This window comes from Oncorhynchus kisutch, linkage group LG8, assembly GCF_002021735.2.
Source record: "Oncorhynchus kisutch isolate 150728-3 linkage group LG8, Okis_V2, whole genome shotgun sequence".
Taxonomy (NCBI): domain Eukaryota; kingdom Metazoa; phylum Chordata; class Actinopteri; order Salmoniformes; family Salmonidae; genus Oncorhynchus; species Oncorhynchus kisutch.
Genome location: NC_034181.2, coordinates 38,006,482 through 38,023,040, shown reverse-complemented (window position 1 = coordinate 38,023,040; position 16,559 = coordinate 38,006,482). Strand labels below are relative to the sequence as shown.

General features: G+C 41.8%; 2 protein-coding genes across 2 annotated transcripts; both read left to right on the top strand.

Moving 5' to 3' along the window:
- Positions 1-1,902: 1,902 nt before the first annotated feature.
- Positions 1,903-10,115, top strand: LOC109894873 (protein shortage in chiasmata 1 ortholog). The gene is made up of 19 exons (XM_031829436.1): positions 1,903-2,028; positions 2,251-2,341; positions 2,507-2,709; positions 2,845-3,007; positions 3,218-3,323; positions 5,163-5,304; positions 5,472-5,588; positions 5,810-5,939; positions 6,322-6,416; positions 6,626-6,889; positions 7,016-7,045; positions 7,206-7,796; positions 7,951-8,127; positions 8,628-8,804; positions 9,075-9,167; positions 9,295-9,476; positions 9,666-9,738; positions 9,945-10,018; positions 10,104-10,115. Exons 1-19 carry the CDS (start codon positions 1,923-1,925, stop codon positions 10,113-10,115), a joined length of 2,826 nt encoding a protein of 941 aa, XP_031685296.1. The 5' UTR covers positions 1,903-1,922.
- On the top strand, positions 10,108-16,559 carry LOC109895070 (protein shortage in chiasmata 1 ortholog). The gene is made up of 9 exons (XM_020488720.2): positions 10,108-10,282; positions 10,566-10,671; positions 10,777-10,888; positions 11,208-11,323; positions 11,407-11,494; positions 11,589-11,720; positions 14,836-14,985; positions 15,240-16,062; positions 16,262-16,559. The coding sequence occupies exons 1-9, from the start codon at positions 10,144-10,146 to the stop codon at positions 16,345-16,347; spliced, it is 1,752 nt and encodes a 583-aa protein (XP_020344309.2). The 5' UTR covers positions 10,108-10,143; the 3' UTR covers positions 16,348-16,559.

Genomic DNA, 16,559 nt, shown 5'->3' with positions numbered 1-16,559 from the left:
CTCCATTCATCTTTCCCTCGATCCTGACTAGTCTCCCAGGCCCTGCTGCTGAAGAACATCCCCCCAGCATGATGCTGCCACCATCATGCTTCACCATAGGGATACTGTCAGGTTTCTTCCAGATGTGACTTGGCATTCAGGCCAAAGAGTTCAATCTTGGTTTCATCAGACCAGAGAGTCTTGTTTCGAATGGTCTGAGAGTCTTTAGGTGCCTTTTGGCAAACTCCAAGTGGGCTGTCATGTGCCTTTTACTGTGGAGTGGCTTCTGTCTGGCCACTCTACCATAAAGGCCTGATTGGTGGAGTGCTGCAGAGATGGTTGTCCTTCTGGAAGATTTTCTCATCTCCGCAGAGGAACTCTGGAGCTCTGTCAGAGTGACCATCAGGTTCTTGGTCACCTCCCTGACCAAGGCCCTTCTCCCCCGATTGCTCAGTTTGGCCTGGTGGCCAGCTCTAGGAAGAGTCTGGGTGGTGCCACTGTGTTCTTGGAGACCTTCATTGCTGCAGACATTTGTTGGTACCCTGCCCCAGATTTGTGCCTCGACACAATCCTGTCTCGGAGCTCTATGGACAAATCCTTCTACCTCACGGCTTGGTTTTTGCTCTGACATGCACTGTCAGCTGTGGGACCTTATATAGAGAGGTGTGTGCCTTTGGAAATCAGTGGTGTTCATCTCCTCTTTGGTTGTAGTTTGGCTCGTCTGAAAAATACACCTGGGAGTATCTGTGGACATGAAATCAAAATAGTGGTCAGGAATTTCCAGTCTCTGAAATGTGATTTAAATCACATTATACTGTAGGTGAAAAACTCATTACAGCCGGCACACCACCCACGTTGCTTCCTACTGTGTCCCAAACTGAGTTCTCAAAGATTGCCATCAGACATTTTCATTGGATATTGACAACATGAAGCCAAGTACATTCTTAAAATATATGGATGTACTCATTATGTACCTGCTTTTTAAATAAAATATCTGTCAAAAGTACATTAATCTTAATCTTTGAGTTGGAGTGCATTTCACAAGTCAAACATGCAAATGTTTTAAGACAAAATACGATAATGAGCCATGATACAAAATACTCTATTCTGCTCAAATGAATCATTTATTATTTGAAAATATTTGAAACTCAATCAAACCTGGGCTGATGGAATGCTCTTCTCTTTAGTAGTGATACATTGTTGTTTTTTTCTTTCAATTTCTTTTGGTTTACAATCTGTTGCATCTGACACAGTCCAAATACCTGTGTTAGTTTGTGTGTTTATGTTCATGCATGTTCATGCAGCCACTGGCTCACGTAACCACGTCACACAATACTGTAGCTAAAAAGTCATGCAAATACAGTATGTTAGCGTTACAGGACCAATATCCATAATTTAAGTCTGTTTCTCTAATATGATCAATCTATTAGAGTTATAAAAATTCTGCACAACAAGTGCTACTCAGATCTTGACTCTCTATTCTTGCTCTACTTTTGTTTGTCCCCCTCCAGGTCTGAAGATGGGTGTTCTTTCTCAAGTCATATTTTCTCAGCAGTCAAGTATAGAGCTCTCGACTATTCTTCTGAGGTGAGTTGACTACTTAGGCCTTTCCCCTCTATCTGAAGCCTGTGTGTTAGCCAATGATTTATCCCCTGTTTATTATTTTTAGTAAACATAAATTAGTGTTGTATATTGTTACCAAACTTCTGATTTTTTATTGCTTCCATTTCAACAGTCAAACTCAATCGAGTACAGCTAAAGTATTTGAAATTATTTATTCAAGGTATTATTTTTGGCTTTGCCTTGTACCTATAACTGCAGCCATGCTGAAAAAAGTAGTTTACCTTGCCATCTCGTATAAAATTGCTTTATTTGAACCTTGGTCTGATGTTAGATTGCATCGTTGTCTCAATCTATAGGCTTCTACTAGTCTCAAATTGACCATGAACTGGCTGGCCCTGCCAATGCCCTACCATCTGGGTAGCAGTGACCTCTACCCCCACACTGGTAACCCCCCTGAGGTCACCTACAGGAAACCATGGAGCAGAGGTATGTTGAGTTACTCTTTTTAATTACTTATCTACCCGACTACCCAGCAGTTGGCCCTATTCCAAGGTTTTTCAATGTAAATGCTTCAATTATATATGGGCCAACATAGATTTGTATGATTATGATTATCTATAGGAAGGAGTCTAAACATTTACATTATTGCATCAGCAGTGGTTAGATAAGGACTCATAGGCAAGTTTTTCCTATTCCATGTTTTGACAGGGAATGTGATTTCCAACTGCAAACTGTTTGTCAGTGGATCTGTACTAGATGACTTGGGCATTAAAGGACAACCAACATACTCTCTTGAGAAGTAAACACTTAATTTGAATATATGTATATAGGCTATTGTACATCTACAGTATGTGTGTTGAAAGACAATCCAAATGCTTAAAGTTCAGTTTACACCTGAGAAGTTACTGAAGGATTGTATGTGCTACATTTGACAGGGTTTTCTTATCATGATGTCATTTTTCAGGTTGAGTGTTAGTCTGACCCAGATGAGAGTGGATCTTCTGGAGGTGATACCGAGCTCCAACCCTAACTCGCAGCTTGACTTAGATAGAGATGAAGCAGCGTGGGTCCTGCGAGAGGCTAGGAAGGACAAGGGACACTTTGTCTGTAATGAATCCTTTAGCAAGAGCACAGGAGAGAAAATGAGCCCAAGACATCAGCGTGATGGTCAGTTCATAACATAATGCTTCAATGCAAATATTCCTACACTGTGTATCAGACAATGTTATTTTCCTGTTATTGGATGAATAACAATGAAGAGGAAAATGTACTGATATAACCAAAACTGTATTTTCCTCTCAGATCTTGTCATGCCAGAGGAAGTTCTGTTTGTTGATCACTTGCCACAGTTCAGGAAACATCTGCCCTCCATGAAAGCCAAGTTGTCCAGACTGAGGAATCTGCCTGTGTCAGATCCTCTTCTCAGCTCCACTGGAGGCACCCTGTCAGAGGAAGCTATATTCAGGTAGGCAACAGTATTGGGGTCATTTCAGTGAACTCAGTAAGGGAATTGGGATTACATTCTTAATCATCCTTATAGAAAACCATGGGCAATTTTCAATTCATTAAGGATATTTTAATTCATGGTGGTAATATACAGTTGTCTTTGTTGTGTAGTATTACTTAATGATCCGTTTCTGTTTTGTAAACTATTTAATGTCAATTGGGCTTTCAGGCACTGTGTGGCCTATGAGGTACCCCTTGATGCAGAGACGGAAAGCTCAGAAACCTGTTCAAACACTGACGAGGACTTTAGCAAAGAGTCGTTGTTGAATGAAGAGGTAATTTATTTGTATTATTATTATTTAAATGTTTTATTAACAACAAATGCAACAAAATATAGTCATACTTTGCAACACAGTATGCAAAACAAAGACAATCTTTATACACAGGGTATACACATTTAAAGCTACAATATGTAACTTTTCTAGCAACCCAACTAAATTTACATAGAAATGTGAGTTATAGGTCTGAAGAAGCGGTAGATCTGTTATATTTTTATGCTTCCCGTTCTTAACCTCTTATGGTATAGGGGACGCTTGCGTCCCACTTGCCCAAAAGCCAGGGAAAATGCAGCTCGGCAAATTCAAATAAAATGATAAAATCAAACGTTCATTAAATCACACATGTAAGATACTAAATTAAAGCTACACTCGTTGTGAATCCAGCCAACATGTCAGATTTTAAAAAGGCTTTAGGGGGAAAGCATAAGAAGCTATTATCTGATGATGGCACAACAGTAAACAAAGTAGCATATTTCAAACCTGCAGGTGCTACACAAAACGCAGAAATAAAAAATAAAACATGCCTTACGTTTGACGAGCTTCTTTTGTTGGCACTCCAATATGTCCCATAAACATCACAATTGGTCCTTTTGTTCGATTAATTCCCTCCATATATATCCAAAATGTCAATTTATTTGGCACGTTTGATCCAGAGAAAAAAACGCTTCCAAATTGCGCAAACTACAAAATATTTCAAGAGTTACCTGTAAACTTTGACAAAACATTTCAAACTGCTTTTGTAATACAACTTTAGGTATTTTAAACGTTAATAATCGATCAAATTGAAGCCTGGTCTATCTGTTTTCAATAGAGGACGAGCGGAAACTAACGCTACTTTTCAAGTCTTGCGCAACTCTCAACAGTGTTACCCATTTCCTAGTTGGCACTACTTCTTCATTGCACAAAGGAATAACCTCAACCAAATTCCAAAGACTGGTGACATCCAGTGGAAGCGGTACGAACTGAAAACAAGTGCCTAAGAAAATCTGAATGGTTAGTTCTCGGGGTTTTGCCTGCTACATAAGTTCTGTTATACTCACAGACATGATTCAAACAGTTTTAGAAATCACTGAAGTTTCTATCTAAATCTACTAATAATATGCATATCTTATATTCTTGGCATGAGTATCAGGAAGTTGAAATTGGGAACGCTATATATCCAAAAGTGAAAATGCTGCCCCCTATACCTTAAGAAGTTAAGTTTCATTTTTGCATCTTTTCCATAACCAAAAATATTGTAGTTTCAGCTGTTTGAAGCTGGTGTACAAAGCTAAAAATAAAATATGTTTTGCAGCGGTTTAGATGGTACAATGATACGCTACACTATGACTGCTCGTTTTGTCACATAAACTGAAATTAAGTGACTATTCAAATTTTAGCAACCAGGAAATGGTGGAGCGATTTCTGCATAGTGCATCTTTAAACAGAAATACGTAAGGCTTCACAGGCATTTAGGGTTCGCTTTGCTTTACCATTTTTTACATTTATTCATGCAGCATTTTAAAGTAATTTTCTTGGCTTTTCTCTAGCACTTGCATTTATGTATACAATATTTACCATACATAAAAGAGATTCATTATGTATACTTTGTTCTGATCCAAATCCTGATGATGAAATCAAAGTAATGCATCCTTACCGTCAAGCTGATCCCCAGCACCAATTGATCTAATAAAGAAAGGCTCAAGGTTTGTCCCCAAAAAACCTTAGTACAAATACAATCATAGAGAATGAAGAGATAATCATACAGGACACTGAGGAGGAAGATTATATAACACATCTGTTTAGCAAATAGTTACCAGATTGTATAAATGATTCAATGTTATTCCTTTCTTATAGTCTCTGATGTTACCTGTTGAAATGGACACCTGCACACCCAGGAGGGAAGATTGCCTCCCTTTTTCAAATATTCCTAAACTATTGAATGTTGTACCTGAATTGATAGAGGAGCGAACCTCTTGCCTGGATATGCTCACTAAAGGTGGGGGGGTAACTATATCTAGGAACAGCATTTACCGTGTAGAATGACTGTGATTGATGCTAATCACAAAGTCCTGTGTCAGCTGTTTATTTAACCTTTTGCCAGTTAAGTCATTGAGAAGAAATATTCCTTACCAATAACAACCTGTTTTATGTTCTTTCTTTCAGCAACTCCCCCAGATGCACTGGAGTCAGTAGACATATCCCAGTTTGAAGTGCCAAGGCTGCCAGTCAATGACTCTCACTGTGAGATTAATGAAATGCTGCTGGATCTCAAGTCATCAGGTACAAAACTATCGCTTTACTGTAGATCTTACTTTACTGTAGATCTCCCTTTACTGTAGATCTCACTTTACTGTAGATCTTACTTTATTGTATATTCTCATTGTGTGTCAAGAGTCAATAAATCAACAGAATGGCTACATACACTGTACAATGTATTATCGACATATGGTATAACCAAATCAATGTGTGAATTATTAGAATTTCCACCCCCCTCCTATCAGATCACTTGGTGTTGCCTACTCAGATGGAGATGGACCTACCCCTCACCCCCTCTACCAAGCCCAACCTGACCCAGCTCTGTCTGGCCTCCTCCCAACTCCCAGCTGAGCAGATCTCTCCACTCTATAGATAGTAAGTCACCTCTTGACCTTTCACCAGTGTGAGAGTAAGACTAGAGAGATAATACCATGTATTTTTCATATCTGGGGTACATTCCTTGGCGTGTTCTACCACTGAAGATGTGGCTGCTTATATCAGGATACAGGATCTAGCAACCTGTAATGTTGTTTGTTCTGAGATTCCATCACTAAGTGTGCTGCACCATATACACAGTACATCATATCTCTATATATGGCTCTGTAAGCATGCCACTAAGTGATGCAGCGTGCCACTAAGTGATGCAGCGTGCCACTAAGTGATGCAGCGTGCCACTAAGTGATGCAGCGTGCCACTAAGTGATGCAGCGTGCCACTAAGTGATGCAGGGTCTCATGGGGCCGGTGATTGTCTTGTAGTTATTTTGTGTCTGAGAAAGATCAGGAGGAGATGGAAGAGGCACTTTGGAGGGCAGAGAAGCACCTTGACTTGGTAGTGGGCTTTCTTTTGGCAGGTAAGAGCATAGTACTGTAGTTGGATGAGGTGTGTGACATAACAAGACTTATCACAAATTACAATATGCACTGTTACCAGTTCACAGTTACCTACGTTCCCTCTGTCACACCTCCTTTGCCTGCATTCATGCTGCATTTTGCACATTGCGTTGTTAGCAGCAGTGCATTACTAAGAATACATTTTCTTCTCTTTGCTAAATGCTAACAGAGCCTCAGAAGTCAGAATCCGTTGTGCAGCTCCAGCCTTTGACCGAAGTCTTATTAGGGATTGGTCGGGACAACTCTGTGAGACTCGATGAAGGAATGGAACTATCACTTCTGGGAACAAACTCACCAGAACTGATAGGGATGTATGGGAATGGTTCCTCTGACTTCACTGAGAGTATGATGATCTCAGACCAACCCCACCTTATGGAGACATTGAGCAGTATGATAGAGGACTTCACACTACTATCACCCTGCCAGATGGACAGTAAGTTTGACTGATCTATAAAACTATTGTCCCACTGCAGTATTGCTAGCTACCTGTCTAGGTAACTTTGTACATTCTTTCAAAGCGTGAAACTTATTGAGGATGTTGTGTTATCTTGTTTTACAGATATATTGAGGGAATCTGTAGATGACTCTGGTAAGTTTAATATCAGGCCGATATATGAATCAGTTTATTACCATATAATATAATAATCACCTTGCTGCCGCTATCTTCCGCAGTGCTTCAAAATACATTGAAAAGGTGTATAATATGGCTGCAGCAAAGTTCTGGATCTCGCTCCTCTCTCTGTCCCTAGAGTTGTCAGGCCCACCAAGTGAAATCAAATGCAGGTCTATCCTGAAGAATGCAACGCCCATGGTTGTGCCGTATCATCAGGAGAGAGAGGGAGCTGGGAACACAGTCGTTTCAGCACCAGCTGTTGCCACTTCCCAGGAGAGAGGGAGGACCGGGAATGTGGCCCTCACAGCCCAAGCATCTACTTCTTCCCAAGAGAAAGAGAGATCTGGGACTGTGGTCTTTTCAACGCAGGCTGTTTCAACTTCTCGTGAGAAAGAGAGAGCTGGGAGTATGGCCATCTCAGCAGCACAGGCTACCACCAATACTTACCTGGAGAAGTTAAACCATGCCGTTAGACAGGCTACCACCAATACTTACCTGGAGAAGTTAAACCATGCCGTTAGACCTCAGAAGAAGGAGGGTTTACCTGACCAGAGAGCTAATGTATCCAAACTCCCAACCCCCAGACCCAGTGTGAGAGACCGTCACATGAGTCTCCCAGTGGCTAAACCTCAGAAGGACTTAGACCCTCTGTCCACTTTCATGATGTTAAGGGCCCAACAGAGAACCTACGTCTCGGTGTTGCCTCAGAACCATACAAGCACCCCAGGTAGAGTATGAAATAGATACGATATGATATTTTACTGTCCATGTTCATGGTAATTCACCATGACAAGCAGTATTCACAGCAACATGGGTTTGTGAGATTATTTTAGGCCCTCTAAGCATTTAACTTATTAAATAAGTAAGTGAGTGATTTTCAGTGGCACAGGTGGAGCAGCAGACACCACAACCACCTACGACAGAAATGAGGCCTGGCTTCGATGTAAAGCCTGTTGCCTATGCAGTCACAGGAAATGACATCAGCGACCCTGAGGAAATCATTCAGCCTGTCCCTGAGGACAGACATAACAGCAAAGTCATACACGTCCAAGCCACAGGTACAGTGCAGTACTGTGGTTCACATTGAACTAAATAATCCTACTAAATATGTTCACCTATATTAATAGCTACATACTGTTACTAAACATTTACATAGCTACAGTATATTGATAACCAAATGCAGACGATGCTGTGAAAACTGATTCCATCGTCCCCTAACCATGAGCAGGTTGGCAATTATTGTGATGACTCATGTACTAGAGGCAGCTCTGCAGAGTGGTCACTATCTGGCACAGCCACGATGTCCTAAAATATTTTTTAAAACCTAACCTTAACCACACTGCTTACCTTATCCCTAACCCTAACCTTAAATTAAGACCATTTCATAAATTATTATGATATATAGTCAATTTGGACTTTGCAGCTGGCCAATCTAGAGGATATCACTCAGCTCTGCCTCCAGGACAAGATTCATCCCAATAAACATAAAGCTGCTAACCATGACACACGTCCAATTCTGAGCACAGTTACAGCCGCCTCCCCTCCCTCTGTGCTGCAGAGAGTCAGTTCTGGGCGTACAGAGAGCTGCAGGCGTTTGCTCTGCCCTGCCTGTCCAGAGCCAGGGAGTTGGGACTGACCAACACAGCCTGTGGAGACTACAGCACCCTGTACCCGGACCACACACGTTTCCTACTGAAACAGCAGGAGAAGGAGCTCAGCATTCGACAGGGCCAGGGTGAGACACACACACATTTACCAAACACAACCAGTCAGGCATCCATCATGGTTGGACACTGGTGTATATATGTGTTGGCTTATTCTGGCGTGTTCTTCCTTGACTTTCCATTTGTTTAGTAGATTTCTGATAAACCGTGTTTAAGCCACGATTGAAAGGATTAAAATAATACAAATTAAGGTAATAATATACTGCAGCCTAGTAATTGAATCTGAATGTCTCATTTTATGGCCTGACATATAGAAGAACTTGTTTGATGTTGTGTTGCAGACCCAGAGGCTTTGTTTAACTATGTGGCACTGATACATGTCCTTGTGACAGTGAAGGACCTGCTCTTCAAGTGTGACCTTAGCACTGCAGTGGGTCAGTATACAGGAGTTGAAAATGTCACCTCCAGCACACTACTATTCAACAATGCTTTTAATTGATCGCAAACGATGGTTTTGTCCTCTATACATCTGGAATTCCCCTCTTTTTGGTTCTGTAACAGAGTACCTATCCAAGGCCATAGAGGCCTGCGCGGGGCAGAGTCTGGACAAGCTGGTGAGAAAGCTGGAGATTATTCTATATCTCAGTCAGAAAAAACAAGAGGCCAACCCTAAGATACTGGAACTGCAGGAACAGCTGACCACATGGGTGCAGAGCAAGAGCAAAGGGGTCCAAAACTCCAATGTGAGTTTTCTTTCCTATCAAAATGCATATGGATATGAAAAGAAAAAGTTGCAATTCATTCAACATGACAGCTAAAAGGCACGATAGGATCTACAGTATGTGAACTTTACCACAAACCCGACTACGTTGTGAAAGTCATCATAATTGATGACTGTAGTATTTCAGAGGTAAATACGTTTTATATTGTAGGTTCTGGTGATAATAACAATGGACTTGGACTGTGCCAGAGCTATGCTCATTAAAGCCCTGAGCCAAGTCACAGGTAAGGAAACTTTCTCGCTTCTCTCAGACTTGACCTAATATTGTCTAGTTTGTATTACTCAGTAATGCCAATTCCAGCAGACATGGCCTGTTGCGGTGCATTTATCTTACACTTGCTCACGTTTTTTATTTAATAGTCTTATGCAAATTTACTTTACTAATCAGCCCCACCCTATCTGTGTGTGTGTGTGTGTGTGTGTGTCCCAGGTGATACTGTAGCTGCACTGTATCCTGAGGAGAGTCGAAGTAAGCTGGAGGGTTCGAAAGTTCTAGATAGGCGAGTATCTCCCAAAACTCTATTTATACATACTTCTTTTGTTTATTGGAACTCCTATTGAGAAATGATACTGTCATGCCTTCTCCCAGCCTGCAGCGTAGCTGCTGTGTGGTGGTGTGTAGTCAGCACATGGGAGCAGACTTCCCCTGGGACTGTTTCTCCCTGGTGGTGGAGTACAGCAACACAGAACACTCGCCCTGGGCTGCCATCTGCACAGAGAGGAACATCACCCACATCACCTTCCAGACCAGGATACCTAATTCCTCTGGTTTGTATTGAACTCAGCAGGAAGATGATTATTTTAAATGGTGTTAATTGCTTCTTGGCCATTTCTCATGAAATTCTGAAATGATCGATCAATTATGATAATCGAATGTATTTATAGAGCCCTTTTTACAACAGCAGTTGTCACAAAGTGCTTATACAGAAACCCAGCCTTAAACCCAAGAGAGCAAGCAATGCAGATGTAAAGGCACTATAATAATCAATACTCCTTTCACCAATTTCCATTTGTGTGTGCTTGCCTGTCTGTATTTGTATTAATCCATCAGTGAGTGACCCTGAGTCTTGGTCCCTGGAGCAGAGTGTCCCCTTCGTGTTGTTTGTGACCGAGGGTCTGCTCAGCTGTCCTCTGTTGCTTCAGATACTGGAATCAACGTGGGTCTTCTTTCCACTGAATCATTTGAAGTCACTTCTGAAATCCGTTGACTTTATTGGCCTTATTTCTTGGAGTAGGTTTGAGGATGTGTCTCTTTGTTGCAGGTGTAATATGACTGTATTGGAGAGGAGCCACTCTCAGTCCTTACAGATGCTTGGAGGGACTCACCACTATGCTGTGATTACAGTAGACGAAAGCACTGCAGTCATCATTCAAGTAGGTCCTCCTGGCCAGTCTCAGTGAGGAGAGAGCCTTGCTCTGTCTCTCTTTAGAATGATCTTATCCATTGTTTAGTTGTGTCCCAATAAATGTTCTTCAGAAGAATGTCTCTCCACCAAAATGGACTGTATGCCCATGGCCTTCTCCCTTCATACACTCCCCTTTCTATCCTATTATTACATTGTTGAATAACACATTTCCCAGTTGATAACACTTTTCTATCTGTTTCTGTCTCATACCTAGAAGAACTGTAGGTTAAGACATTATTCTCAAACTGTGCATGTGTGTTCTTTGCTCTGGTCTCCCCCATCACCAGGAGCAGGAGGAGCTGTGTCAAGAGCGGGCCTGTGAGAGTCTAGTGATTCGACTGACTGCTCTGTCTCTGCAGTACAGCTGCTGCTGGCTCATCCTTCACTGCCAGCAGGACTCTGGGTTAGTACTCACCACCCAACGCACACACATTTCCCACAGAATACATTTTTGAGTTGTCTTTGTGGTCGTCTCTGTGGGTGTAGGTTGACCAGTGAGGGCTTCAACAACCTGGTGTTGGTCTACTCCTCTCTGGTGCTGTTTGGCCTCAAGACTGAGGACCTGGATGTCAAGGTAAAATACATTTAATCTCTCATCAAAATCAACCATGCAAGTCTGATACAACATTTCTATGAATGCTTTGCTGACTTATTTCTCTCAATACCAGGTGCTGATTGTATCAGAAGTGGTGGACATTGCCAAATGGATCTGCCAGATAGCCTTCCATACACTGCTGTCCAGTGACAGAGATCCTCTCAGCTACCTGGACAGAGAGTGGCTTTCTGTGATTTCCTCAAAGGTGACTAGTAACTACTGTAGTCTTACCAAACTGCCTTTTTATCTCTCAGTGGCATGTGGTATTTTCATCCTTTCCACTGCTATTATTATCATTTGGTTCGAGTTATTAATCAACCTACCGGGGTGTTTACAAACACGACAGGAACAAGGTCATCCACATGTGTTGATTCAAAAAAAAATTATACTGTAGAACTTTGTTCTAAAGCTGTATCTGTACCCATTGGATGCAGTGATCACAATACAGTGGCTATATCAGGGAAGCCAAAGTTCCAAAAGCTGGGCCTAAAATAGTGTATAAGAGATCATACAAAAGATTTAGCTGTGACCCTTATGTGGATGATGTTAAAGAAATGTTGTTGACCTGATGTGATTAATAAGGAGCATCCAGACACTGCACCTGATGAATTTATGAAATTGCTTCTTTCAATTATTGATAAACATGCACCTATTAAGAAACTCAATGTTAGAACTGTGAGGGCACCATTGATGAGGATATGGAAAAACTGTACGGTTGAAAGTGATGTGGCAAATATGTCTGGCTGCACATCTGACTGGCTGACTTACTGCAAATTGAGAAATTATGTGACTAAACTCAACAAATCGAAGAAGAAACTGTATTATGAAGCCAAGACTAATTGTATAAAAAAATTAAATTAAATTATGGGCAGAAAGACAAATTAAACTCCATCTTTCATCAAATCAGATGGTTTATTCATCACAAAACCATTTGATGTTGCCAATTATTTTAATGATTACTTCATTGGCAAAGTGGGCAAACTTAGGCAGGAAATGCCAACAACGAACAGTGAGCCATCGTATTCATGCATAAAAATACAAATAATGAAAAAAAAGCATTGCAAGATAGAATTTTGGTTGATTCTTTTTGACTAACCTCCTGGCATTGACAACTTAGATGGAAAGCTACTGAGGATGGTAGCTGACTCTTTAGCCACTCCTATCCGTCATATCTTTAATCTGAGCCTAGAGGAAAGTCTTTGTCCTCAGGCCTGGAGGGAAGCCAAAGTCATTCCGCTACCCAAGAGTGGTAAAGTGGCCTTTACTAGTTCTAACAGCTGACCTATCAGCTTGCTGCCAGCTCTTAGCAAACTGTTGGGAAAAATTGTGTTTGACCAAATACAATGGTATTTCTCTGTAAACAAATGAACAGACTGTCAGCATGCTTATAGAGAAAGGCACTCAACATGTACTGCACTGACACAAATGAATGATGATTGGTTGAAAGAAATTGATATGAAGATTGTGGGACCTGTACTGTTAGATTTCATCACAGCAGTTGATATTATTGACCATTAACTTGTTGAGAACTTATGTGCTATGGCTTTTCAACCTCGGCCATATCGTGGATACAGAGCTATCAATCTAATAGAACTCAGAGGGTTTTCTTTAATGGAAGCTTCTATAATGTCAAACATGTAAAGTATGGTCTATAGCAGGCAGGTCTCTATGCCCTCTACTTTTTTCTATTTTTACCAATGACCTTCCACTCGCATTAAACAAAGCATGTGTGTCCATGTATGCTGATGATTCAACCATATAAGCATCAGCAACCACAGCTAATGAAGTCACTGAAACCCTTAACAGAGTTGCAGTCTGTTTTGGAATGGGTGGCCAGTAGTAAACTTGTCCTGAACATCTCTAAAACTAAGGGCATTGTATTTGGTACAAATCATTCCCTAGGTTCTAGTCCTCAGCTGAATCTGGTAATGAAGGGTGCGATCCAGAACAAGTTGAGGAGACTAAATGACTTTGCGTTACCTTAGATTGTAAACTGTTATGGTCAAAACATATAGATTCAATGGTTGTGAAAATGGGGAGAGTTCTGTCTGTAATAAAGAGAATCTCTGCTTTTATAACACTGCAGTCCAAAAAGAAAGTCCTGCAGGCTCCAGTTTTGTCTTATCTTGAATATTGGCCAGTTGTGTGGTTGAGTGCTGCAAGGAAGACCTAGTTAAGCTGCAGCTGGCCCAGAACAGAGCGGCACGTCTTGCTCATTTTAATCAGAGGGCTAATATAAATACTATTCATGCCAGTCTCTCTTGGCTAAGAGACTGACTGCATCACTTCTTCTTTTTTATGAGAGACATTGTGTTGAAAATTCAAAATTGTTTGCATAGTCAACTTAAACTCATCTCTGACACACACACTTACTCCATCAGACATGCCACCAGGGGTCTTTTCACAGTCCCCAAATCCAGAACAAATTCAAGAAGGCGTACAGTATTATATTGAGCCATTGCAAAAACAGATAAAGCAACACCACACGGCACAACACCTCTCCCCTATTTGACCTAGATAGTTGGTGTGTATGTATTGATATGTAGGTTATGTGTGACATTTTTAAATGGATCTAGTTCTGTCCTTGAGCTGTTCTTTTCTATTAATGTTCTGTATTATGTGTCATGTTTTGTGTGGACCCCAGGAAGAGTAGATACTGCTTTTGCAACAGCTAATGGGGATCCTAATACCAAATGAATGTAGTTAATTTCAGAGTGCTGTATAATAGTGCCGATTTCATCATTTAGTTAATGACGGAAGCATACAGTTTACACAGAGGGAATTAGTTGTCCCAGTGGAGGGTCTGTGTGCGTGTGTGCGACTGTGTTTGTATGTGTATTTGCTCTTGTGTATTTGGATGTACAGTACCAGTCAAAAGTTTGGACACACCTACTAATTCAAGGGTTTTTCTTTATTTTTACTATTTTCTACATTGTAGAATAATAGTGAGGACATTAACACTATGAAATAACACATATGGAATCATGTAGTAACCAAAAAAGTGTTCAAATAGCCACCCTTTGCCTTGATGACAGCTTTGAACACTCTTGGCATTCTCTCAACCAGCTCCATGAGGTAGTCACTTGGAATGCATTTCAATTAACAGGTGTGCCTTTGTGGAATTCCATTCCTTCTTAATGCGTTTGAGCCAATCAGTTGTGACAAGGTAGAAAATAGTAAAAAATAAAGAAAAACCCTTGAATGAGTAGGTGTGTCCAAACTTTTGACTGGTACTGTGTGTGTGTGTGTCTTTTTGCGTGTGTGTACGTGTTTGTTTATTTGGTCTCACCGGCTGCTCTTCCCTTATGTCTTCCCTCCAGGAGGAGAGGTGCCTCTTAGGTTTCCCCTGTGTGAACCCTTTGGTGGCCCAGCTGATGTTGAGTAGGGGCCCCTCTCTCCACTGGCTCCTGGGGGCCTCCCTCTCCCAGCTGCAGGAGCTGCTCCCTGAGGTCCCTCACAAAGTTGTCAAGGTGACCTGGCCAGCCATCTCCTCTCACGAGTTTCCTAGTCTTGTCATACATCTTGCCTTCATTGGGAAGAAAATATGGGGTTGTCTCTTACTTTTTTGTATATTACAATGTAGATGTATGCGTTTTCCATATGCTATGGAACATCTGCATCCTCATCATTCCGAACTTTGTCTTCAGTTATGTTTTATCAGCCAAACTCTGTGATGGTGCTATATTGATAATACAAACTTGAAATAATTATCTTCTTATTTCAGCTCTTCAGTGACACCACGTCTCTGTACAAGCTGACTGCGGCTGCCTCCTCCACAGAGTCTCACAATGACTTCACTCATCAGAAAGACCACAATAGCCCCACTGAGCCTTGGGCCACAAGCAGAGACAATCAATACACACACACCGACACTCATACAAGCCGCGATCCACACGCCGACTGCAACCGTCACACACACCGCGACCCAGAACCATTCAACTCCATCTGCTTCCTCGCTGGCTCCCCCAGTGCTGAGAGTGTAGCGGGGAGCTTCTATGAAGAAAGCTCTGTCATGACCAAGGAAGACGGTGCAGACTTCCAGGTGGACTTGAGTCCCTCCTTCGGCTCCCAGCAGGCCCCTTTTCAGCACACCTGGAGCCACAACCCATGGGAGGTAGAGGAGAGCAATGAGCTGAAGTTTGTAGGCTGGAATAGGGGAGGAGAGGAGTGGACGGGCAGCGCACCCCTGCACCAGGAGTCCTGTGGCTCCCCCAGAAACTACGCGCCAGAAAATAAATTTCCGACGGGCCTCTCATCCTCATTCAGCTACAGCACCAACACACAGAGACCAGCATACTCCAACAACCAGATGTACTCGTTCTCTACAGTAGGGTACAGTGACCGGCTGCACTACCCTGATGTCAGCCACTACCCCAGCCTGGCCACGCCTAGAGGAGCTCTGGCATGGGGGGGCAGTAGCAGTGGCAGCCCCTACAGCACTGCCCTGGGGAGGGGAGACATGAGTGTGTCACCTGACTATGGGACCAGTTACAGAATGGGGATGGAGAGGAAGAGGAGAGCAGAAGGCCCAGAGATGGCTGGCACAGGTGAAGACTGAGAGTAACATGTTTAGAGTGCTGAGAAATCAAGTTTGCATTTAAATAGGTTTTTAGAGAACTCCTTTAGTCATTTGGAAAAGTTCCAATATAGCCTGAAGTGTGAAAAGAACATAATTATTTATGTAAATGTGAGCAATTACAAGATTTTGTCCTGTTCATGTATTTCACTCTTCTTATTTCCCTCCAGTTTTAACACCATTGAAGAGGGGAAAGCTCAGTTATGAGAAGGTGCCAGGCCGAAGTGATGGACAGACAAGACTAAGGTTTTTCTAAAATGTCTCATATTTATGAAGTGGCAAAATAGTAAGAATGACCTGAATGAACAGAAAACTCTTAAAACTTACAAGGATAGAATCCTGTCACTCCCTTGCCCTGTCTACAACTAGTGATATTCAGTATGTAAGAAATAGAGGTACAGTGCCTTCCAGAAAGTATTCATACCCCTTGACTTATTCCACATTTTGTGCTACAACCTGAATTCAAAA